Here is a 25,517-nt window from a genome sequence, read left to right as displayed (position 1 = left end):
TGCGTGAAAGTTTTCATTTATGGCCTGTAAAGTTGACACTTGACCTTCAACTTTGCCTTACTTTTGGGCCACCTCCAGCCATTTGGATTCAATCATACGTTTCGCTTAAAAGTTTCATAATGCCGCTTAAAATGACAAAAGTTTCGAACCACCACTCTGCGCTAAATGAAACACCATTTAGGGCGCCCATATTTTATGACATTGACGCATTTAAAGTGTAAAGTAATTGAAATTGTTCCCACATCAGCAAAAGTCATCAAATGACTTCTAAAACACAATGAGCACAGTTCTGCTCGACTTATGGCGTCTTAAGTCTACACACTTAATGAACGTTTGTGTTGAAAAATCGGTAGTCTACATGATAATTAGAAAGTCATAGGCGAAGTTCGAACTGGTGTGTCTTATCCCATTCTTCATAATGTATATTTCCAACATTTAAATTATATATTTAATCAACACCTTCTTTTAAACTCGTATCTATTCGTTCAATGTCGAAAGCCTTCACTTAGAAAGTGTCAATCAATTCACACCACTTCCTCCCTGAACAGTTTTTAATAGAGAAATTCTGGAAATTCTCTACTCTTTACAAGCTTTTCAATTTTCGTCCGCGTCTTTGCCTTTCCTTATTTGAGAGTTTTTCATTTTACTTTGCAAGTTTCATTTCTTTGTTTGTTTTATTGTTGTTTAAGGCGTGCTGTTCAACGGATGTGAGGAATTATTTGGAAACTCAAATGAATGTCAAAAAGAAATTGCAATCAAATCGTAAGCGCTCGCCCTTCAAACTAGAGGGACCCTTTTGCTGCACACAGAGCAACTTATATGCACACATATACATATGCGGCAATGTCTAAGTATGTGTATATTACACATACTTCTAAAAGTACGTAAATTGCTTTGGCTGTGCGTGTTTCTACCCCATTGAACTTGCCACGCGCCACAGCTATTTTAAGGAGCTGAGAATGTTTTGACTTTTTGTTGAATTTCAAAGAAGCCTGATTGACGAAAGTGCCATTTTTCATCATTTCACTTGAAAACTTTGCGGATTAGTTTGCTTTTAATGGAAAAAGCTTTATAGTATAATTATATGAGGCTTAAACGCAGAGGTATGTACGTATTTATGTATAGGGTGATCGATTTCCAGGTTCCCAATTTTTTTTTAAAGAAAAACACAGAAACTTCAATCATTCGAAAGAACATTCTTTGACATTTATTTTTTGAAGATTATCTCTTTCTAATGTTGACCGCGTCTATGTCTCAGTTGGTCCATCCATTGAGTCCAATTTTCGATGACTCATTCGTGCATTTTGACTGGTAACTGGCGAATGACAGGCGTGATGTTTTTTTACAAGGCCTGAATCGTAGCGTAATCATCCGCATAGACTTTAGATTTTACATATCTCCACAGCAATAAGTCTAACGGTATGATATCCCACGATCTTGGTGGCCAATCGTCCGTTCCAAAACGTGAAATTATCTGCTCACGAAGTGTTCTCTCAACAAATATATAAATAATTGACTGATGCGATGTGTGGGAAGTGGCGCCGTCTTGCTGAAACCAAATGTCGCCGAAATCACGAGCTTTAATTTCAGGCATCATAACGGTCGCCATTGACGGTTCCGTTCTCACCGGCATCATATTTGAAGAAATATGGACCGATGATTTCACTGACCCACAAACCACACTAAACTGTTGTTTTTTCTGAATCAAATGGCAGCTCTTGATTCTCGTTAGGTTCCTTTTCGTCCCAAATGCGGAAATTTTGCTTGTTTACATACCCATTGAGTCAGAAATAGGCCTCATGGCTGCACAAAATTTGGCTCGAAAACATCGGATATTCTTGGAACTTTTCAAGAACCCACAGAGCGAAGCAATATTGCTTGGGAAGGTCGAGCGGCTCCAGTTCTTGCACAAGCTGCATTTTGTACGCTTTCAATTTAATATCTCGACCTAAAATGTGCCAAGTCGTTCCATACGATCGGCGTCGAATCGACTCCCACGGTCTTCGTGTATGTTGACCATAAGTTGTGCGAAGCGCGCGAAGATTATGATTATACGCACCACTGAAGTGTGCCTCAAGGCTTGCATATCCAGTTATCTTTCTAATAAATTCATTTCTTCAAAAACATGCTTTAGAACTAATCTCTTCGCTTTCTTTGTCTTAACCTTAGCCATTTTATTTGTTTTTAAAATACTCTGCCACAGACCTCACACACATACACCCACACACAATTGCATAACGAAGAAGAAGCGTGTATATAAATTTTAATTTATTCCCTGTATTCAAAGAAATTTTTGATTAGTTTTTGTTATACGAAGGTTAGGCTCTTGTATGTTGTTTTCTCTGAGAATTTTCAAAAGCCTTTACCTGTCATATACATATGCAAATATTATGAAATTCTACTAATTTGAAAATGAAAGTACATTGGTTTGAGCCTTCGCTTTTGCCTTCCAATTGCTGGCCGGATCTTGTGTTGCGCCTGTTGCACTTTGTGCTTTCTTGCTGCTCGCATTACACTTGCAAATTGCTATGCTACATATATTTTGTTGTAGTTGTTATAGCACTTTGCTATTATAGTGAGTTCGGTTTTTGATTTCAACTTGCACTAAGGCACTTTGTTGCCACATTTGCGGTAACTGCTGTCACTTTTATTAACTACGGCAAGTAAGTTTGCAGCCTTACGTCGTCTTCCTTCAATTTATTCTTAGGTTTCCTGCAAGCATACACGTTCGTACAGTGTGTGTGCGTGTGCGTGTGCGACAGAGTTGCCATCAAGTCTAGCGTGTGCATTAAATGCATGTGTGTAAGTTATGAATACGTGGATCTTTTATCCAAACTTTGTGGCAACTTCGCCTTGCCACCTCTTAATATGTGTGTGCTCGCGCATAACGTTTCATTACATTATCTCTGCCCATAACGAAGTTCTCATAACTGAATTTGTATTTGTGGATTACTTAGCACTGGATCTCACATAGCCAACTGTGGTAGAAGAGACGAATTCAAGTGACAAAACAGAGCTGTGTCATTCTATGAGAAAACTACATAAAGTTATAAACAAGCTGGGGAAAAAATTCTTGCAACTTAGTCATTTTATTGCGTGGTTTATATGTTATGTATATATGTATGTCTATAGGAAAATACATTTCAATGCTTGTGTATAAATGTGTGAGTGTGTGCGTAATCACCAAATATGCTGTCATGGAAAACCACTCAAGTGGCGCCTGGAAGCACACTATAAAATGCTAGCATGCTGTATTTTTGTACAAGGTGTGTCCAAAAAAGAACCGAACTTTAAATTTAAATCAAACAACAAGGCAGTGATATCTGTTGAGAATATACAGCATTAAAATATACATTTGTGCTCTCTCAAACCCCCCTAGCTTCATGTAAGACGGTTGATGAGTGTTAAAGTTACGGCTATTTCAATGAAAGCAAAAGTGTGCAATTTTTTATGTCCATATTCCATTTTTACAAAAAAAAAAAATACAAAATTTTGTGATAAATTTAAAAAAAAAATCACTGAGATAAAAAAGTGATCGATTTTTCGCTAAAAAGAAAACGATTTCTCTCATCAACCACGCTCCATATTCGATTGATCTGATCTATCACCACGTTACTATTTTCTTCTCCCAATCTCAAAAGCCACAAGAAAGAAACATTTTATGACGATAACTCACACTTCTTGCAGAATTAATCGGGGAACATTTCCATAATTTACATAGAAAAATCTATGGTTTACCATTCTAAACGTTATTTTGAGTCTATTGGAACCCATATTGAATAGAAAATAAGTAAAAAAGGCTAAGTTCGAGTGTAACCAAAAATTTTATGTTCTTGCAACTAGTGAGACCCAAAGCAGGGGAAATACCTTCAAATGTGGAAAACTTTACATTAAACTAGGTTAAGTTTTCACTCGATTTTTTCCATTTCAGGCACAAAGCTGCACCGTTATTAGAATATCACGCTCATCCAATTTCACTAAGATTCCCCACATTTTGCCCGATATACTTGTGTGCGGTATAAAGTCAGCCGGAAGTTTGAAAATATTTTCTCCCGCTCTTTTGACATTTATCTTACATAAGATTTGCCATTTCGTCATGAAAAGATATACGATCCAACGACGAGTCGAAATTATTAAAATTTAGCACAAATATTCGGAGTCAGTGGCCTCAACTTTAGGAGCGATACGTCCAATTTATATGACGAACATAAATCGTCAATTGAGCATTTAGTAGAAAGATTTGAATCCACAACCACAGTACAAAATGTTCCCGTGCCAGTGAGACAAAGAAGTGCCCGTAGTGTCGAGAATATTGCTGCCGCATCAATTTAGGAAGACCCAAATCAGTCTCTCACACGTCGTTCTCAAGCGTTAGGCATCTCTGTGACGTCGTTGTGGCGAATTTTACGAAAAGATCTTGGCCTACATTCTTACAAGATCAAACAGACGCAAGAACTGAAGCCACTTGACCACCAGAATCGTCGTATTTTCTTGAATTGGGCAGAGCAAAAACTTGAAAAAGATCCGGGTTTTTATTGAAAAATCATCTTCAGCGATGAGGCTCATTTCTGGCTGTATGAGTCCATCAGTCGCCATTGCATCCGGAAAAAGTTACGATTTGGTGCGGTTTATGGGCCGGTGGCGTCATTGGGCCGTACTTCTTCCGTGATGATCAAGACCGACACGTTACTGTGATTGGGAATCGCTACCGCTCAATGATAACCGAATATTTGTGGCCGGAATTGGCTGATATGGACTTGGACAATATGTGGTTCCAACAGGACGGCGTTACAAGCCACGCAGCGAAGTTTGGTGAATGTGTTATCTCACGAAATGGTCCAGTCGATTGGCCGCTTCGGTCATGCGATTTGACACAGTTAGACTATTTTCCCGTGGGGCTACCGTCAAGTATATGAAATTCAGCAGTGTCGACCGATTTATGCTTGAAAACAGACGAAAATTGGGTTCAGCGCCTCGACTTCTCGAAGCGTGCCCGTGGTAGCCATGAAAAAGAAATCAGAATAAAGAATTTTATTGATATGTCAAACCGTTTTTGTTGTATTTAATTTTGTAATGCTCTTTTGAAAAACCCGTTATTAGGTTACTAAAGAATTCTCTCTGTATTTCAACTATATATCGCACACATATTTCGCACATATTTTCGATGAAAAGTCAGCGATAGGCACTGGGGTCCGCATCTTCGGTTTCTGTGGGCTGGAACCATTATGGTCCAATTTTCACAATTTTTATACTCAAGATGACTTACCTCAAAATCTTATTCGGGGCGGGGCTACGCCCACTGTTGAAAAGGCTTAGCTAGCAAGAGGGATTTTACTCCAATACCCTGTACCAAATTACAGCCGTGTGTCTTAATAACGGGTTAGTTATGGTAATTTTTAGGTTTTGTTCAGTGGTCCGATTACACCTATCCCCAATACTAAACTACTTTGGAAGCCAAGAAATATGTGTACCCAGTTTTATCACGATATCTTAATTTTAACTCAAGTTACAGTTTGCACGAACGGTCGGACGAAGAGGCCGTGGCCCGGATTTCAACTCGTCTTGTCAACCTGATCATTTGTAGATATACATATATTATTAGGAAAGAATTCTATATCTCTCTCGATTAGTTTTATGTGCTACAAACAACCGTTAGGTGAACAAAGAACATGTTGCAAGAGTATAATAACTCGCAAAGATAAAATAATTGGGGCATTTTATTCTATATTTAACAAATTCGGCTAGTTTTAGAACGCACCTTGTCTGTGTGTGAGTAGATGTTGTATTGTTGCAGCTGTTGTTGCATTTGCTATACTATCAAAATGATGTATTATGTTAGGAGCAAAATATGAAAATGCACATTCATGAAAATTTTGCACCTTCACTTTCACACACCGACCCCCACCCACATGCAACCAAAACGAGGTCATAGCATTTAGCCCAACCCGACTCGCTGAGTCCTTAGTTGCATATGCGTTTTAGCTATACATATATTGGTGTGGCTGGCACAATTCAAAGCTGAATATGGCGAATATGGCATCGTTGTTGATATTGGCGGTGCGGCGTCTGCGGCGAAGCTTGGTGCACGGCGCCACCTGATATGCAAGGAAACAGGTTTGCAGTCACGCATATTGGTTTGTGGTAGTTGCACGATGCACGTTGCCTGGTATTAAGTTGCAGCATCTCACGCTCTTAGATGTTCGTTTATGTAGGTGTGGCGCGTTTTGTTATTTGTCCTCTCCTGAATGAATATATACATACACGTATATATGCGTAAGACTGGCAAGATGGTTGATAATGCCAAAGGTTTCTTGTGGATAAAACAATTTATTTTAATAGAGTTGTGGCTGCGTTACGCTGTGTGTGTGTTTTTATGTGTCATGAAAGTGAAGGCACAGGCACTTGTAAACATATCTAGGTTGTCGAAAATTGAATGGAGATTAACCCACTACCATATTGAAAGTGAAGTATTAAGTTATAGAAATATTTCTGTCAATATGCTTCCTACTCAAATTGCTACATTTGCTGACGAAACTTGCAGCATAAAATTATTTTTGGTGAGTTAGTAGTTAGATAGTACCTCAGATAACGCAACGCGATTCCGAAAATATCTGTACCATACAAAGAAGCAACTAGTTTTCCGCTGCCGGGCAGATCTTGTGAAACACTCCACAAACTCACAACAGTTTACTGCAACTGGAATAACGAACTAAGTTTTCGTTTTGTAATTTGTGCTATTTTACCGTCTTAAAGCTATGCTGTGTTCCCCACAATTTAATAGAAAATTGGCATATTGCGGTAATCTCTCGCTCACCTCACCAAATGTCGTCAGCACTGCTTAGGCAATCAAATAGAAATAATTTATTTAGGCAGCTCTCAGCGGGAGTAAAGGACGCACGCAATTACTTTCAGCAAAACAACTTCGAACTGAATCGTTCAATGCAGGCAAACATTTCCTCATCAAATCAATTTTATTGTAATTAAACTTGAGCGAAATTAGAACGGTCTTTTAGTGTGTGTATGAGAGTATGTGAGTACGAATTCACTGAAGTATTTATCTTTCCTCGCTCGTTTTTCGATCTCCTTTGACAACACGTGCCAATGAGTTTTCGTCACTTGATTTCTGTAAGCACACGTCCAAATGAGTACGTGCGTATTTTTATCCCAACATTTTTCTAGGGTGACTCGGTGTTCTTTGGCTGTAATTTATTTTTCTGTTTCTTTTGCTCACGAATTAATCATGCCACATGTTAATACATACATACACACATGCCTATTTGACAAAACCGTTCCTTATGCCGAAAAATACCGTTCCTTATACCCGAAAATGCTGCTGTTCTAAGAAGCTTCTGCCCTTTTGCTCTTGAACTGTGCAAATAGCTCTCAGCGAAAGTGTTAGTGCCATGCAATTATTTACGGTAAAAGTCATCTTCCTTGTTTGCAAGGCAGGTGAACATGTTTCTATCAAGTACCTCTAGCTAAAGTGAAGTCCACTCAAGAAAAACGTACAGTTAATGAAAGAACATTCATGGTGAGTTAATGAACAGACACTCATTCTCAATCAATAACTGGCAATCCGAAGTCCAATCGACAGTCATCCGAGTGGACTGCACACGATGAACACGCTTCAAAGCGTAGAAAAACGAAACAGTCGACTGGCAAGGTTATGGTCTGTATTTTGGATTGCGCCTGGAATAATTTTTATTGACTACCTTGAAAAAGGAGGGACCATCAACAGCATTATTGGAATGCTTAAAGTCGAAATTGCCAAAAAACGGCCGTTTTCATGTACTCAGATCTCAAAAGACTGCTGGCTGGGTGAGATATTTTCGTTGAATGAAGACGTAATCGCCGAAACTGAAGCCTATTTTGAAGCAAAGTACAAATCATACTACAAAAATGGTATCGAAACGTTGGAGGGTCGTTTTAATAAGTATATCGTCCTTAAAGGAAACTATGTGTAATTTAGAAGAAACGAATTTTGTCCAAAAATTTGTTTTACTATGATCTGCCGGGGACTCAATATACCTGTTATATCTATCCTTTAGTCGCGTGCAAAACTTAACTGATCATCAAAAAGTATTTATTCTGCAAGCGAAACTAAAGCTAACGGTAATTATTATACCATTATTATTTCGAAGCTTATAAGGTGTGTTCCAAAGTAAACAGGAAGTAACTTTTTGTATCTAGCGCCCCCTGGTGGCGCCATCTATATGTCGACTGCTGCGTTAAAATCTGCTATCTTTATCGATTGTCCGATGAGAATTTCATGACATTTCATCGATTGGAAGTGAAGTTATTACGTTTTAAGTGTCAGTATGTTTGTGTTATCGGTGCGAAAATGAGCTTCGAACAAAGAGCCAACATTAAATTTTGTTCTAAAATTGGTAAAGCTTTTACCGAAACGTTTCAATTGATGAAACAAGTTTATGGCGATGATTGCCTATCCCGAGAAGAAGTGGTTTCAACGTTTTCAAAGTGGTCGTGAGGACATAAATGACGATCAACATGTGGGCCAATCAAAATCCATGATCACCGGAAATTCCATCGAAACTGTGTGTGAATTCATCAAAAATCAGCCGAAATCATCATTGAAATTCATGGAAATGGAATTGAACATCTCCAAAACAACGATTTATCGCATTTTGACCAAACATTTTGGTTTACGAAAGGTGTGTGCACGGTTTGTTCAGCACAAATTGACTGACGACCAAAAACGCCGTCTCATCGATCGACGCTTGTGGCCGATTATTTGACCAAAAATCACATTTTAACCATTAACCACTCCCCGTATTCACCTGATATGTCACCGTGCGACTTCTTCCTTTTCAGAAAAATGCATTTGCCCATGAAAGAAAAGCGTTAAGCAGACATAAAGGCCATTCAAAAGGTTTGCACCGGCATACTGACGGCCATACCATACCGACCAACGAGCTAAAACACTCGTTCGACATGCTTTTGGACCGTGCAAAAAACTGTATTGAAACAGAAAGAGAATATTTTGAATAAAAAAAATTGATTTTGCCGAAAAACCCATTTGTTCTGTCTTTTTTTTTAAGTCCTGTTTACTTTGGAACGCTCCTTGTATATTGAAAGTTTCTAATATGCTAATTGCTCTAGCTCCATTCTCAAACTTACTATTCTATTCAAATCAACATTTTTATTTTTAAGTTTCACTTCAATTATCGAGAACTTTACAACAGTGTGCGGTTCTACATTTTGTTTCGAACCAGAAAGGCATATACATATATATACACTGTAAAGCCCAAAAAAACGTTAGAAAGCGTCGTTCAAAGTCTGACATTGAATTCTGTGAAAAAGTATGCGAACTAATTTGGGAATATATAGATAACACAAACGTCAACCACATAAATTGAATATCGAATAATACCCTCAGGTTAGGCGTACACACACGCACACTCACACATACACCCACGCAATGCTTTCGAACGGCGCACTTTAGTGCGGATTTGACAAATTTGCAACATAAGTTGAAAAGGCTCACTTCAATACACGTCCATACCACACTCATGTGTTGCTCACTTCGACGATATCGATGTGTGTTGGCTACGCTGTAAAAATTGAAATATGTCAGATTCACTAAGCTCGCTGGAGGCGTAAAATCCCGCGTACTCCCAGCGCCACTCGACGCATTCGGTCACTAATTCTATCAGAGTGCTGTCAAGTGCACAATTTGCGGCAGGCTTTCGCACGGTATATGCGAGTCAACGCTACCAATATACGGTATGTCCAAAAAAAGCGCCACAAATTCGTTTGTTTCTGATTTAGTACTCCGCCCGGTACTGGTTTCACAGTTGAATAAAATCTAAATTGCAGGTGTTGGGAGCTGGTATTGGGTGTAGTGGAGATTTGCGGTTATTGGTTATTGGCAATTCAAGTACACTTATAGTTAGGCTGAATAAATAAGTGGCTGAAAAACGATTTGAGTCGATGAAGCTTAGAGTTTTTAGTTTCAGAAAAACGCAGCGAATTTTAGTTAGTTTTTGATTCATGAACTTCGCATTCATGAACTGAAAATTGAATGTTGCAAATCTTTCAACTTGTTTGCGAAGGTTTTTGTGTGAAATTTCTTATGCCAGTAATACAGTTACATTTTAAACTTAGGGAGACTGTTTAATTAGTTTTAGTTTTTGCTTTAGCCAGGCTTTCAACCCATAAACGTCCGGCTTCAAATGTACGAAGTTTTGCCTCGAAATCTTTAACAATCTTGCTCGTACCATTTGAAAGTTTCAGTAACCTAATGAGATACAACCTGAAAACGTGGGGTTACGGTTTCAACTTATGGCAATAAGACATCGAAAGATTCCTATGCAAAAGGTTTGATGCCATTGATCGTATAGTTTGGAGATGTAAAGGTCTTCGTTAAATAATCGTGGTTCAAAGTTCGGAAAAACTTTCAAATTCGAACGTTCTCATCGTGGGCCATCGGAGATTTGCCGATTTCCTAGTATTTTTGTAAAATATCGTCATATAGTAAGTGTGTTTGGTTTAGACCAGATTTTTTCTGTTTTGAATGGGAATGGGTCTTCTCGTGTGTTCTACTACTGGATAGCTGGGCTTTGCGGCAACTTGGCCAGCGCTTCGCAAGATCCTTTTCAGAGTTATAGGGGCTCTAACGTGGTTCTTGCTGTAAGGTTGTAAAGAAGACAAAATGAAAACATCTCAACACTTCTTTCTTGATTCTGGCGTCTTTGCGAGATCAAGGCTCACAACACTTGAGAACTCACTTTCTACCGAATTGATGAAAATAGGAATTAAACGTCTTAGCAAATTTGTATTGGCCATAAGGTGAATGCAGGAGTTCTATTTTGATGGCTTCACAAAGGGCTATATACAATAGTGATCCTTTCGAGGTTCCACAACTATTTAAAGAAAAAACAGCGAAACTTCAAATTTAATGAGGAATGTTTATTATCATTTGAAAGAACATTCTCTGACATTAATTCAAGACTAGCTTTCAAATGTTAGCGACTACGTCTCTGATGGTCCATACGTTAAGTTCAATTTTCGATGACTCACTCGAGCATTTCGACTGGTAACTGGCGAATCCCACATCGTGATGTTGTCCAAGGCCTGAATCGAAGCGGGACTGTCCGCAAGGACTTAAGACCTCAAACCTAACTTAACCTATTAATGCTTGTCTTACTCACTCTTTTTAAGATAAATTATTTTATTTTCGGAATTCTTTGAATTTACAAATCTTCTGCACAAATACTGTTAAAACTTAACGCATTACATTACCCACACAATAAGTAACTTGTAAAAGAATAAATACCAATTAAATTAAAGAATGTAAATTCAGTGTCCTTCTCTGCAATACGCAGTTTTCTGCCAATAATTTCACTTCCGCGTATTACCGCCGCTGCAGGTCCGTATCTTCGTCAGTCTTCTTATGCATTATTTGCTACCACATTCGTATGGTATATCCTTACACGGCGTGTTGCTCGTAGTGCGGCCATTCCTTGAGCGCATTGTACAGCCGGTTGCCTGGGCAGTCTGTTGACTTCACTTGGCGATGGCCGAGCAGCACGTAGTCGCGTTGTATGTGGCCCATTTGTGTGCCGTAAGTTATGAGCTGCTGCAATTTATCCAGCACAGGGAGTGGCGGTAGGTCGTCTGATTGACGGGATGCGCAAAGCGAGCAGAAGCAGAAGATGGAATATGAAAACAAAAAAAATGAAATAAAGTAGGTTAAATACGTATATAAGGTGTTAACATATCACTACTTCTTTGTTGTAGCTGAAGTGATTAAAATATGTTTTCACAACATTCTGAATTTTTCATCGCAATCTCTTAAATTTAAGCCACGACTAATGAGTTTTTGCGAGAAGCTGTAAAGTTCTGAAGGATGCCATTTCCGTCGCTTGAAAGCCGCTTTTTAAAAAATGCTTAACTATATACTACTGCGGGAAAAAAGTAGTACGTCTAATATCGTAATCGTAATATTTTTTTTTTCTAGGTTGGTATGACTGTTAGTGACAAATGTCACATCAAAATAATCCTTCGTGTTTAGAATACGCTTGTTTTTCTGAAGTACATAAATTGTATTCGCCAATTTTTACGATGAAGGAAATTATTCAACAAAGAAGTTCCATTAAATTTTATTTGCGGAAAAAAATTTCTTGTGCCGAAACGTTCAGAATGTTGGAAAAGGCGTTCGGTGATAGTTATGTGTCACCAGCCAGTGTTTTTTATTGCTAAAAATTACTCAAAAAGGGTCGGGAACGCCTTCACGACGAATCACGTCCAGGACGGCCATCAACATCAACTGATCATCAACACGCCAATAAAATAAAAGAAGTGGTGCTTCAGAATCGACGATTAATAGTCAGAGATCTTACTGGCATCTTTGGAATATCGGAAGAATTTGAAAGATTATTTGAGCGTGAAATCACGATTGGTTCCAAAATCTCTCAATTCAAAAACATCGTCGCGTTAAACCATGCTTTTTGACTATCAGGGTGCCATGAAATGTATTATTACTGCTGTTGAGTCTTGGATTAGATCTATGCTTACGACTCGGCCGAATATCGTGGCAAAGGTGAGCCGAAGCCGAAAAAACCACTTCAAATCAGGTCGAAAATCAATGTTATGTTGACAGTTTTCTTCGATTAACGAGATGTAGTGCACTCCGAATTACTTCTAACCGGCCAAACTGTCAACAAGAAGGCCGGAATAACCGGACCACGATAATGCACTGTCGCATTGATTCTTCGTGAGTTTTTCGCGAAATTTTCACCCAATTTCGTGCCGCAACCATCGTATTCGCCTGATTTAGCTCCGTGTGATTTCTGGCTATTCAGCAAACTCAAACGACCGCTCCAGGGAAAACATTTTGAGTCAATTGCACATATTAAACGTGACTCGCTAGACGCACGGAAGTTGACTTTAACAAGTGTTTCGAAGATTGGAAAAACGATGACACAAGAGTATTGTGGTCAAGGGGGTTTACTTTGAGGGGATCGACATAGATTTTGAAAAATAAATTAATTATTTTAAAATTTTGAAGAAACTATTACTATTTTTTTTTTGCTCGAAGTAGTAAGATTATGTTTGCTAAGAGCAGCCACCTACGTAACTGCCACGCCCACAAAACGCCATTAAACGAAAACCTACAAATTGCCATATTTAAGCACTGAAATAAGATATGGGACAGTAATTTAGCGTAGCGGATCGCAGTGGCTAGGACAAAACTTTTTGAAAAAGTGGGCGTGGCCCTCTAATAGGTTTAATGTACATATCTCGTAGACCCATAAAGCACAATGGCCAAATTCGCTTAAGACATTTTTTTTTTATAGAAACTCTTACCCACAGGTTGAAAATGGATGAAATCGGATGATAACCCCACTCACTCATCATATAACGGTACTGTTAAAAAGTACTAAAAGCGCAATAAATCAATAACTAACTACGCTTGAGACATTTAATTTTACCTCCAAGATGGTATGAGAGCGTTTTATACGAGCCGGTGTTAAAATCGGACGACGATTGTCCATTTTTAGGTAAAAGCACTTATCTCAGGACCTACTCGACCGATTTCGACTAAATTTAGTACATGTTATTCTTCTCATATTGCTGTTCTTCTCATATTCGTATTAGCACAGTGCTAAAATGAGCGAAATCGGACTGCAACTACGCCTACTTCCCAGCCCCTAGGTATCGAATATGTGGACCCCAGTATCTATAGTTGACTTTTGACCGAAAATATCGGTCAATGTAAGAGATATACAATTGAAATGCAGAGAAAATCCTTTCCCGACAATAGTAACAATTAAATCGGATTAATACTTCCCTGAGCCCCCATATACCTAATACAAAGATTTTCGATTTTCCGGGTGACTTTATACTGCATATGTCGGCTCATATTTTAGATATCTCAATGAAAATGAGAAAGCGTGTTTTACTCATATTTTTGTGCCTAAAATAGATAAAATTGGGCGAAAGCTTGACCTAACCCCCATTTCGGATTTCGGAACATCCAGCAGATTTTACTCGATATGATTGGTGATTGTATGTGAGATACCTTAATGAAACCCAGGGAACATAATTTTAGTATGTGGCATGATGATGATATTTCATTCCTGATTTGCAAGTGCATAAAATATTCGGTTACACCGATTTTAGCCCCTCCTTACTTGTTAATTTAAATTTTACTACACTACTGTTTTTGTCATGCGTTTCTCCTCGTTATTCCATCACTCACCTGTCCAGTCACCGATTAGCGCGATACCCACGCTGCGCGAATTATAGCCGACAGCATGTGCGCCCACCACATCGAAGCCGCGCCCTTCATAAATCTCGGCGCGTTCATCGCTGCCACCGATTAGGAAATTGTAACCGACATCATCCCAACCACGCTGTTGCTGATGGTTGCGCTGTATGGCGCGTACGGTGGCTGCACAGGCGTTGAGGTTGCTGCGACAAGCGCTTGCTGGCGTGGCAGTGTGATGAATGATCACATAGGATACGCCACCCGGCAGAGTTGTGTGCGTTGGTGTGTGTAGCGGTGGCGCCGCCTGCCAGGCACTGCGTGACGTCCATTTCAAATTCAATTTTGCTTTGTTGCTGCTGTCGGCGGCGCTACTTATGTGAATTCTTGTGCTTTCGGCGTTGGGATTTAGTAAGGCTGATGATGACTTTGTGCCGGTGGCTGCGGTTGGAGCTGTCGAAAAATGTGAGAAAAACTTGGTTACTCGAACCACGTGTGGCAGTGTGTTTTAAGTGAGAGCATGAGCGACATAATTATCAAGGCTTAAATGCTGGCTATAGGCTATTTGACTAATAAATTGAAATTTGAAATTGAAAGCGACAACTGCAAAGCATAAAGTTAAAATATTTTGATTAGCACTGACAGCCCTACAAATGATTTGATTCTTAGGTTTTTGCACAAACCTCAATTGTTTCACTTAATAATTAAATTTCTAATTTCGAAACATTTTCTCTATATGTGTGTGCGCATTTAGTGCTGCGTATTTGCCTACGCCGCTCAGCCGAGTTAAAAAATCTCTATTAAAACGCACCGACGAAACCAAAAATTCCAAACTTTAGCGAAGATTGATGAACACGCTCTGACAGCTGGTAAATTGAATACGAACTTTGTTTTGAAATTGAAGTTGTGCCAACAAAACGCGTATGTTGTGAGTGTGGCCACCAAACAAGCAGCGCCCAATCAGTGGATTAATTGCTAAAAGCAAGTGGTATAGGTGGAATAAAGAAGAAGATAGATGGAATTTGACATGAACGCACGAATGTCGCCCTGAGCATTTGTCATGTGGGAAATGGGGCCGCATAAAGCGCTCGGTTGCTGTCTGCTTGTTCATTTGGTTGCCCATAAGTGATGACTCTGATATGCGTCGGTGGAATTTCGCGTTGACAAAGTACTGTATACAGGGTTTGTCCGGAAAGTAAAAGGACTGATTTTCTTCCGCCGCGACTGTACTTCGGAGTGTGCGAGCACCAACTGGATTCGGAAGAGGGCGTTCCTGGCTAATAAACGAGCGGCTGGTTAGTTGTCTCCGAGCACCTGGAGAGCCAGGACAAACATTTTCGCGCGACGTGTTTCTGTGAGTGCTGCAAGCCGAAAATGCAGCGTTCGTTAAAGCAGAGCGATTAAATTCTGTGTGAAACTGGCTAAATCTGCGACAGCGATGTTTGATATGGTCAAGCAGGCTTATCCAGATGTTGAAAAGCGGTGTGTTTCGGTGGCACCACGCCTTTTTAGAGGGTTGGGCGTCTCCTCGCTCCAAAAAAGGGAAAGAATGAGCAAATTCAAAGTGAAAGCGATGTTCATTGTCTTTTTTGACATCAAAGGCATCGTCCACCATGAATTTTTTCCTCCTGTACAAACCGTCAACGCCAAGTTTTACGTGGAAGTCCTCAAGAGACTCAAACGAAGGATCAATCGGGTCAGAAAAAACATCGCAACCGATAGGAAGTTGCACAACGACAAAGTTACCTAATCAAGGCCGGCATCCCAACGCTTCCGCACCCGTCCTACAGCCCAGATGTGGCCCCGGACTTTTTTTTGTTTCCTTGCCTGAAAAGGCCGATAAAAGGCAAGCATTTTGAGACGACATTTATTTTCCGAACAAACCCTGTACAAGTATGCATGCTGGCTTATTCCCGCCAGTATACATACGTCTGTGCCACCTAAACTTTTTCTAAAATTATCTAAAGGCTTATATTGTTATTTGCCGCGACCCTTTCGCGTCTACTTCAAAGCATATTTGTTTACTTCGAATTTCATGCGCTTTCATTCAACTAAAGTTTAATAACTGCGACCTATGCATATTCAAACATGCCACAAATACTTCAAATACCTGCGTGTGCACCGTCCAGCAGCCTTATGACCACGTACACCAACAGCATCAGCGACAACAACCGATTTGATAATGCAGCAATTCTCGGCATTTTAAGTATTTTCCCAGTTCGAATGCCGCTTGTCACAAATATTTCGTGGTTTCTCTCCTTCGCATCTAATAAACTGTGCCGTTACTTTAGCTTCGTTGATCGCACTTTTTAGGCGGCTGCGCTACTGAACGCTAGGCCGCCGATGTTCTGGCATTTATAGCCGCTTATCTGTCCACTATTGTTTGCAACGCTTTTGTGATAAGCGACGTTTGTGTAATTTTTCGTAGATTTTAGGGACTTTCCTTTTCCAGCATTTTCCCCAATGAGGCGACACACAGCGCTGCACTCAGACATACAGGTCTTTGTGCGTACAGACATACATACACATCGCTTTGAAATAACAACGTTGGGAAAAAATCACCCTCTACGCCTATCGACTGGGCGTTAGCGTAATTTCGTCGTGTTCACTACAAGCGCCATTATAATCAGCGCCATCATCAAAGCCGCAATCCATGCCGTGGCCACCACAACGCCATTACTTGCGCCGGTCGGCAGTTCCCGCATTTCGCTTGCACCAACCGTCGAACTAAAACGAATGCTTATCAGCATCTGTGCGTTTCAGACGCTCACATGCTCGTGACCGGCTCGTCATTTCTTCCATTGTTATGGCTGCTGTGCTGTAGTGTCTTATCAGCGCAACGTCTGCGGGAATCACTGTTTGAAATTACGCGCAAATACATACATACAACCAAGCGCCGCTTGTAGTGGCCATTGTTTTTGCTATTGGTGAGCTCGATTCATTTAGACCGTTTGCTCGACGTCCGCCTGTCTGTAAAGCCATTAGTTGCTTCCTCTGGCAGCGCGTGCCTTCCGTTTCACTTTTCGACGCCTAAAATGAGAGAGGAGTGGGCCTTTTATTTTATTATTACTTTTGTTTTTTTTTTTTTGGAGATAAAAAATCCCAACTTGCTCATCATTATCGTCGCGTCTTTTTGTGTGCTTGGTGACTTACTTTAATTGTCTGCGTTACGCTATATTTGTCCATCGTATTTGGCAGTATGCCATATAACTGCGGCAATTTTGTGCGTTTTGTTTTGCTTTTTATGATTTCCGAGCCGTCTGCGTTGTCTCATTTCACTTAAACATTTTCCGCTTGATTACCATCGACGTTCTTAAGTATACTGATTTTGTAAATTTTATAGGCCGCCTTCCTGTCGTTGTCGTTCTTCCCGTGGCCCGTTTGCTGCTGTCACAGCCCACTAAGCTAGAGCGCACTCATATTTGCTGCCATCATTTTAACACATTTAAGCTTATTAGCTTGCCTTTGCTCGTCGCAATCAGCAGCTACAACAAAAGCAATAAGCGTGGTAGTTTTCTTGGCAGCGGCAGTCGTCGTGGCTCAAATGAGTTGGTTGTCATTCCTCATTGTGGTGATTTTATGGTTATTGTAAGTTGTAGCGAAACAAGTAGCAACCGAATGACTCATAAAGTCTTCCCGTTATTCCAAAAATTTGCGACTCTTTGCTTGATTGCCCGTTTCCAATTCCTATTTCCGCTTCCTCCTTCCTTGGTAGGCGTCATTGCTGCAAATCTTTCGCCAATTTGACGGTTTCGTCGTATTGATTTTGTCCCTTCTTCCGCGTTGCTCATTGTTTTGCGCGTTGTGTCTTGTATCCGTTTCAAGTAGCAGGAGCGGCCTATCTGTAGTCTATATGTTCGGCTGCTGTGCGCCAGTGATTCGCTAACAAATTGCCTATCAACGTAAAGGCGTGAGAGCCGCTGTCTCTTCGCATTGGATTGCCACAATTTCCATGAAAATGTTCGCCGTTGCTGCAGAATCGCGGATTTTTTCGCCTAAAAGCGGCCCATTAGCATAATAATAGCGTCTAGTTGGCGTATGTAACCAATATTGAGTTTACCAAACGATTGCGCGGCCCACATTGCAGACCGAATTTGTGTAATGCGTTGATTTGCTGCCTTTGGTGATTTCACGTATGAAAATGAAAGTACAGAGTTTACCAATAGAGATGACGTGATTTTAACAGCTCGTGGCGGCCATGGTTGGCTACGGATTTGTGTGAAATTTTGGCAATGTTATGGAAATCCATGTACTCTGGTGAATATTGCAAGAGCTCTTCTTGCAGAAAATCATCTTCTTAGATGAGGCCCATTTCTGGTTTAATGGTTTCGTCAACAAACGAAATTGTCACTTTTAGAGTGAGGCAATTTTCACGTGGTTTGCAAAGGAAATTGCGGTCTCAAATTTTAATGGTTTGCTGTGGTTTGTGGTATGGCGGCATTATCGGGCCTTAATTCTTTCGAGATGAGGCGGGAAATACCGTTACCATCAGACCGTTCAGACCGACTGTTGACCGTCTTGTTTTTCCCGGAATTTGATGAAATCGACACGGATCTCTTAGACCGGAAGTTTTGAGCTGCATGAGCCTAATGTAAAATAATCGTTTTTGGACACTACCAAGTGAATGGCGCTCAGAGAACTTTCCGCACTTGCGTGAACTTTTACACATAACTCCATTCGTGTAGATAATTTCGTCTATCGTGGAACCAGTATTAACACCCACAACAATGTCAGCCTCGAAAACCAACGCAGAATCACTCTTGCCAATAGGTGCTACTTTGGACTGAGTTGGCAATTGAGTAGAGTAAAGTCCTCTCTCGACGAACAAAGACCGAACTCTATAAGTAACTCATTATTCCCGTCCCGCTATATGGTGCAGAGGCATGGACGATGACAATATCTGATGTGTCGACGTTACGAGTTTTCGAGAGAAAAGTTCTGCGGAAAATTTATGGTCCTTTGCGCATTGGCAGTGGCGAACACCGCATTTGATGGAACGATGAGCTATACGAGATATACGACGACAATGACATAGTTCAGTGAGTTTAGAGATAGCGGCTGCGCTGGCTAGGTCATGTTGTCCGAATGCACGAAAACACGCCGGTTCTGAGAGTGTTCGACGCAGTACCCACCGGAGGAAGCAGAGGAAGACCTTCACTCCGTTGGAGAGATCAGTTGGAGAAGGACCTGACTGAATGAGCTTGATTTGTGGAACTTTTTCTAGTAAGCGGTTTCAGCTGATCCTTTTTCACAATATAAATAAATAAACCTCAGTCATCCTTGAAACTCGCGTCTCTTAAGAGTTTAACATACATTACGGTTTCCTCATCAAACTTTTTGCTCGATTAACGATTATAGTACTATCTTCCCTGCTGGTCAATTAAATTCATTTAATCTAATGATTTTCTAACATCCTCATTTTCGAACAACAAAATGTATAATAAGTATTTTACTATCTGCAAACAAATTGTTACAACTACCAGCTTGCATATTCATCCAATCCAATTAAGTGATTTTCCTTAATTAGCACGCACATAAAATCCATTTAAATTGTTATTAAAGCCTTCAAAGAAAATTACCCAATAAATAGGCGAATGGGTGTGTGAGAACTTCGAAAAATTGTGCAACATTTCGAACACTGAGAATGAGTGGGAATAAGGACTCGCTAGGGATGTATGAATTGACTGGAAGGCAGAGGCACGCCAGGGCGCCATGGTGTATATATGTATGTATATATATGTACATACACACTAGTATGTCACGCGCTGCGCCGATTGGCACTCACATACCCGTGAAGCTGTGAAGCTGCTAAGGCACAAACCCATGTCAAATGTGAGTAAATAATCTCAGCGCACAAAATCATTAGCACAACATTCGAGACCGAGGCGTGAAAACACAATTCCCAATCGACCCCGCTAAGTACGACCAAGTACACATGTACGCTTGTGTGCCTTCGGCAGTGCGCTGGGTTGGGACTCCACCTCCATTGACACGCGCACAGGCAGAAGCCGCCAAGGTGGTTGTGTGTGTTGTAAGCTTGCTTCTGCGTTAGATCGCCGTGGTGTTGCCACTTTTACACAATCACATAGTTATTCTCCCAACGGCAAATGGTGGAGTGCTAGTCGAAGAGCTGAAAACATAATAAAGCCTCTGAAATTAATTACCAAAAAAAAAAAAAAAAAACAAAAGAAAACAAAGCAGCACGCAAGTATTAAGTGTAAAAGCACTGAGATGATGATGTTCGCTTCCTGTTGGCTATAACTGTTTGTGCTTAATAGCGTCAGTGTGAGTTGGCAGCCTGTGAAGGGCGCATTGTTGCCACAAATCAAGCAACACTCGCCGCTTTCGGGCGCCATCAGTTAACTAGCAGTTAACGTCATTAGCCTTATCGTATTATTGGCACTCGCGGCGGTGCAAATTTACTATACAGGCACATGTGAGCGAGTATTTGCCAGAGCTCTTCGCACACTTTAACCACTTTCTGGTTCATGTTTCTAGTAGAGCTGCAAAACTATCGATAGTCGCACCGTTCGTTAGTTTCGATAGTTAAAAAAATAATATCAATAATATCGGTAGGTTTTCCTCTTGAAATGTAATGACTCTTCGATTATTTAAATTAGGAGACTTTTGCTTTGTACACTTCATTTTTATAAAATAATTTTGGGTTTTATTTAGAGATTTCTGACAAAGTTTATATGAGTTTCTTAAGACAAAAACAGCACTTCTAACCGACACTCTTGTGTACGTTTCATCGTTCAATCCTTACTTAGTTTCTGCGATAATTCCTTCAATGTATTCAAGATTCCGTTGGTGTGATTTTCTGGGATGTTAACCAAAATTAGACTTGACATTGGGTATTACTAGACTACTCTATATCATTATGTAGCTTTATTAATTGAAATTTTGCAATTTAGACGAATTTAGAACTAGCGATGCTATCGATAGTTCTTCTACGATTCCGGCCATTTTACGGCCGGAAATCGTTGTTGACCGTCTGTCCCTTCGAAACAAATTCATGATGCTCTAAACCACAAATACCGAATAAAACAATCATCATCGGCATCACCTTGGATTTTGAGCGGCTTTGGCGTGGTTATTTTGGTTTTTCCCATCATTCCGATGATTGTTGACTTGTTTCCTTGTCAAACTCATAAACCATCACCTCATCAGCAGTGATAATGCTCTCCATAAATATTGAATCGGCATTCGCGCCATCAAATATGTACAAAGAGACCTGTTTACGGTACTCTTTTTGAAAAAAATTCAGCTTTATCGGGACGAGTCGAGCAAGCACGCGTTTCATACCCAAAATATTCACCAAAATTATTTGAATGGCCTCGCTAGAAATGTTGAGCTCCCTGGCCATCTCTCTAACACTGGCCAGACGATTTTCAAGCTCTTTATCCTTCACTTTTTAATATTTTCATCAGTTGAAGAGGTCGAAAGTCATCCAGAACGATGCATGTCTTCAACGATCTCTCTACCGTCTTTTACGGTCTTGTATTACTCGTGGGCTTATGTTTTTGATAACACTCAATTACAGTAAGCCTTTTCCAATATTCGCACACGAAATTTGATCAAATTTGAGAAAAATTCTTTGTTCGATATCTTTACAATAATTTTAATTTGATCTTCTGTTTGTATGGCAGCTTTATGCTATAGTGGTCCGCTATTGGCCGATTCGGCAAATGAGCAAAGAGAGAGAGATAAACGTCTACAGAATTTCAGATCGTTATCTCAAAATCGAGTGACTAGCTCGAATATATATATATATACAGGCACTTGAACCTGGCGAAATCGAGTCAGCCCATCACGGTGATCATTTACATATGTATGTATAGCTGAATATTTTATAGGATCTCGACGTTTTCATCAGGATGTTACAAACTTACTGACAAACTTAATATACTCCATTCAGAGTATGATAAAACTAGTTAAAGTAAGGTGAAAGTGTTCAGTGTATAACTTCTTGAAATACTTTTTGAAATACATACCTACGATTATAAACCCCTGTAGGGGGAACCAAACTATTAACCGAAAATAGTAGTTCAGAACTTCCGCAGTCCTCTAACAAAAATATTTACTTTTTGGGTGCGTAAAATTATTTTAATTTCTTTCCCAACGTCATCAGAAAAAACAAACAGTTCTTAAAAATCATTGCCAGTTGACAGATCAATAATTTCATTTTAAATAATAAATATTTATACGCAACTATTTGGTTACATATAATCTATTAAAGGCATTTCAATTTTCTATCACTATCTTTCAGACTCCATTTTGCAATACACTGACGTTCGAGTGGGTATTCAACTGCGTGCTAAATGTCCGTACGCTCCCATCAAATCCAGGCGCTCTTTGCACGCCGACGAGAAATTGAGCACGATCGTATTGAGCGCACAGCTGCCGTTAATCGTTACTATGACCATTGGGGCAAGGTGACAACACGTTTCGAGAACTGGACCAAGCCAGAGTACTACAAAAATGCGGAAGAGCAGCTGAAGCAGCGTCGCGAAAAGCGTGAAAAGGAGATGCAGCAATTTGAGCGCCGTGAACGGCTGCGTGAGCTCTTCGATAAAGAGAAGATTATGTACGAAAGAGAAATGCTTGAGCGGAGCAGGCCGCGTTCGCGCAAAATTGCTGCCACCACTGAACAGCTGGAGAAGATTGAACAGAATGCTAAGGAACGTGAGAATATCAAGCGGAAATTGGATTTAGAGGCTAAATTATATGGACGTTGGCGACATGGTGTCGACGATGACAATGTCTTGTTCGAATCGAAATCTAGCAATGAGACGCTGGCCAAGCTTAATTGGTTGGACAAGAAAATCGAAGAGCAATATGAACGTGAACGGGAAGACGCACAGTCAGTGGAACGTAACTTACGACTGCAGGAGGAGATCAGTCGTACGGAGCAGGTGCAACGAGAACGTCAACTAATACGCGAAAAGGAGATAAAAGAAATACGTGAACTGCAGGAGAAGCATATGGATGAGCTGAAGCTGCGACAGGCCGAGGCAGATGGTTTGAAAGAGGCGGAAAAGCATTTACGTACATGCCTGAGTGATGTGGATAAGGAACTGGAGTTATTAGAGGAGAGTTGTTCGCTGATCATGGAGTCCGCAGATGTATCGCAAGCTTACAATTTGAAAAAAATCAAGATTTTCATACGCAAACGGTCCGAGTCGTTCTGCAACCAAATCAAACTCTGCATAAGTATACTGGAGCGCTTGAGTGCCTACACTACATGTACCGATATCGTAAACCGGTTATTGAACAAATACAGAGGACATCTTGAGGCTGAAACATTTAATCTCTCACAAGTTGAGGCAATGTACGAATCAGAGGCCAAGTACAATATGCAGCGGCTCGAGTCCTTATGGCAACAACAACATCTCGAGCGTTACCACGAACTAAAGCAACTGCTAACAGAAGAGCGTTGTACATTTGCTACGCGTATTAATGAGAATCTTCAACGTCAAACCGATGCTTACGAAGTGCGCTCCACACATCTTACAGCGCTTGAGAATTCCAATGAAAAGCTAAAGCAATTAATAGCCGAAGAGCAGCAATCGCCGCGCAGTGCGCTGCCTGTAGCTAATAGTAGTGACACTGCCACACCATTCCCTGGTACAGCATACGCTGGAGATGCCGGAGATCAGGCCTCGGTGGCTGATGACAACGTAAGCATTGCACAGCTAATGCCTAGTGGCACACCCAGTGCACCTACGTCCGGCACACGTTTCGGGCGACGCAGACCTATGTCCTCTGAGCTGCCTAAAGTGACCAACTCGTTTACGAATTTGAATTTGGACGTTTGGAAGGACTTGCCAGCTGCACGTCACGGCATCGATTCGCCGCGCTTGTTAACCCAGCGATCGCCCAGCATTGTCACTTCGGAATCAGCTTCGCGACCGAAATTCGCGCGTAAGCGCATAGCTTGGACATAATTTAAATTTCTTCTTCTATTTGCTAGCCCATTTTTTACTAGACTTTTTATAATGAATTTCGAAAAAGAGGAGTTGAAAATATTTTTATAAACATTTAAACAAAATTTTGCATAAAAAATAAAATGAAAAAACACAAATTAAATGCCCATTACACTCGTACAAGTTTTCAAACCGTTTCAGGCAAATGCGAATGCATTAAAACGCACAGAAAGTGCATAAGTATGTATTTGGCTTTTGGAACTTCACCTCACGTTTGTTTTTTATAATTTAAAGTATTTCAGCATGGAAACCACTCTGAACTTTCTTTCTGTAATTAAAAAGCACTCACATTAAATAGGCTACAGCTCCAGCACCGTGGGTGTTGCACTTATGCAGCTGCTCACATACACGAGTTTACGTTTAAAATCGCATTAATACTCCGCTCGCGGGTACTGGCGGGAGTGTGAAAATTAAATGACTGAATGCAGAGCGTAAGCACACCCTTGGGGGAAGAACGGTACGGCGCGAGGAAGCAGAAGTAAGCGACCAGAACACGCAGTGTTTTCCTGGCAAAAAACATTTCAAACTAATGCTGGCTTATTATTTTTGCACCGAAGCTATAATACCCTTCACAAATACAAAATATTCTTACAAGAACTGAATTTTAGTTGGTCAATTTGTATGGCAGCTATATGCTAAAGTGATCCGATCGATATCGGTTCCGGCAAATGTGCAGCTTTTTTGGGAGTAAAAAAAAGTGTACAAAAATTGAGGTCGATACCGCTAACTGAACTTAGTTTGTCACGCTAATCACTAATAAAGTCCCCGACCAACCATAATATAATATTTTAGCAAAATTCGGTTTTTTTTATTCAACACATTTAGTCCTTTTCAAGGGTGATACGCTGATTATAGCGACCCTACAACTTTTCGATACCATTTTTCTAGTACGATTTGTCATTTGCTTCTAAATAGGCCTTAGTTTCGGCAATCAACACTTCATTCGACGGAATTTTGTTCCCAGCGAGCATTCTTTTGAGATCTGAGCACAGGAAATAGTCGCCGGGGGTCAGATGTAGAGAATATGATGGATGCGGAAGCAATTCGAAATCCAGTTCATGGATTTTTGCCCTCGTTTTCACTGACTTGAGACATGTTGCATTGCCTTGGTCCTTCAAACATTCCAATAACGCTTTGCAATAGTCGCTGTTGATGATCCTTCCATTTTCAAGGAAGTCAATAAAAATGATTCCCTCATCCCAAAATACAAACGTCATAACCTTGCCAGCCGACAGTGCCGCTTTCCACGCTTTGGAGCCCGTTCAACGTGTGCAGTCCACTTGGATGACTGTCGTTGGGCT

The 25,517-nt window shown here is 40.4% G+C and overlaps 2 protein-coding genes across 4 annotated transcripts in view; one reads left to right on the top strand and one right to left on the bottom strand.

Annotated features, from left to right (window-relative positions):
• LOC126767828 (trichoplein keratin filament-binding protein) overlaps window positions 1-24,303 on the top strand; it is a 125,389-nt gene extending 101,086 nt beyond the window's left edge. For all 3 annotated transcript variants that reach the window (XM_050485493.1, XM_050485491.1, XM_050485492.1), the window contains one exon: window positions 22,500-24,303. In XM_050485493.1, coding sequence (XP_050341450.1) covers window positions 22,552-24,177 — 1,626 coding nt within the window. In that variant the 5' untranslated portion in view covers window positions 22,500-22,551 and the 3' untranslated portion in view covers window positions 24,178-24,303. The remainder of the gene's footprint in view (window positions 1-22,499) is intronic.
• Window positions 11,172-16,545, bottom strand: LOC126767850 (peptidoglycan-recognition protein LB-like). The gene is made up of 3 exons (XM_050485525.1): window positions 16,341-16,545; window positions 14,225-14,683; window positions 11,172-11,637 (listed from the first exon to the last, which is right to left on the bottom strand). The coding sequence occupies exons 1-3, from the start codon at window positions 16,429-16,431 to the stop codon at window positions 11,450-11,452; spliced, it is 738 nt and encodes a 245-aa protein (XP_050341482.1). The 5' UTR covers window positions 16,432-16,545; the 3' UTR covers window positions 11,172-11,449.
• Window positions 24,304-25,517: the final 1,214 nt, after the last annotated feature.

The sequence above is a fragment of the Bactrocera neohumeralis genome, chromosome 2, assembly GCF_024586455.1.
Source record: "Bactrocera neohumeralis isolate Rockhampton chromosome 2, APGP_CSIRO_Bneo_wtdbg2-racon-allhic-juicebox.fasta_v2, whole genome shotgun sequence".
In the NCBI taxonomy this organism is placed as follows: domain Eukaryota; kingdom Metazoa; phylum Arthropoda; class Insecta; order Diptera; family Tephritidae; genus Bactrocera; species Bactrocera neohumeralis.
This window is presented reverse-complemented; position numbering and strand designations above follow the sequence as displayed.

What these genes read in the sequence shown, in the direction of transcription:
- LOC126767850 (XM_050485525.1), bottom strand. Translation starts at nt 16,431, where the DNA reads ATGCCGAGAATTGCTGCATTATCAAATCGGTTGTTGTCGCTGATGCTG. An exon ending in GCTGGACGGTGCACACGCAG is followed by an intron (nt 14,684 to 16,340) that starts GTATTTGAAGTA and finishes ATTTTTCGACAG; the next exon opens with CTCCAACCGCAGCCACCGGC. An exon ending in GCTAATCGGTGACTGGACAG is followed by an intron (nt 11,638 to 14,224) that starts GTGAGTGATGGA and finishes CCCGTCAATCAG; the next exon opens with ACGACCTACCGCCACTCCCT.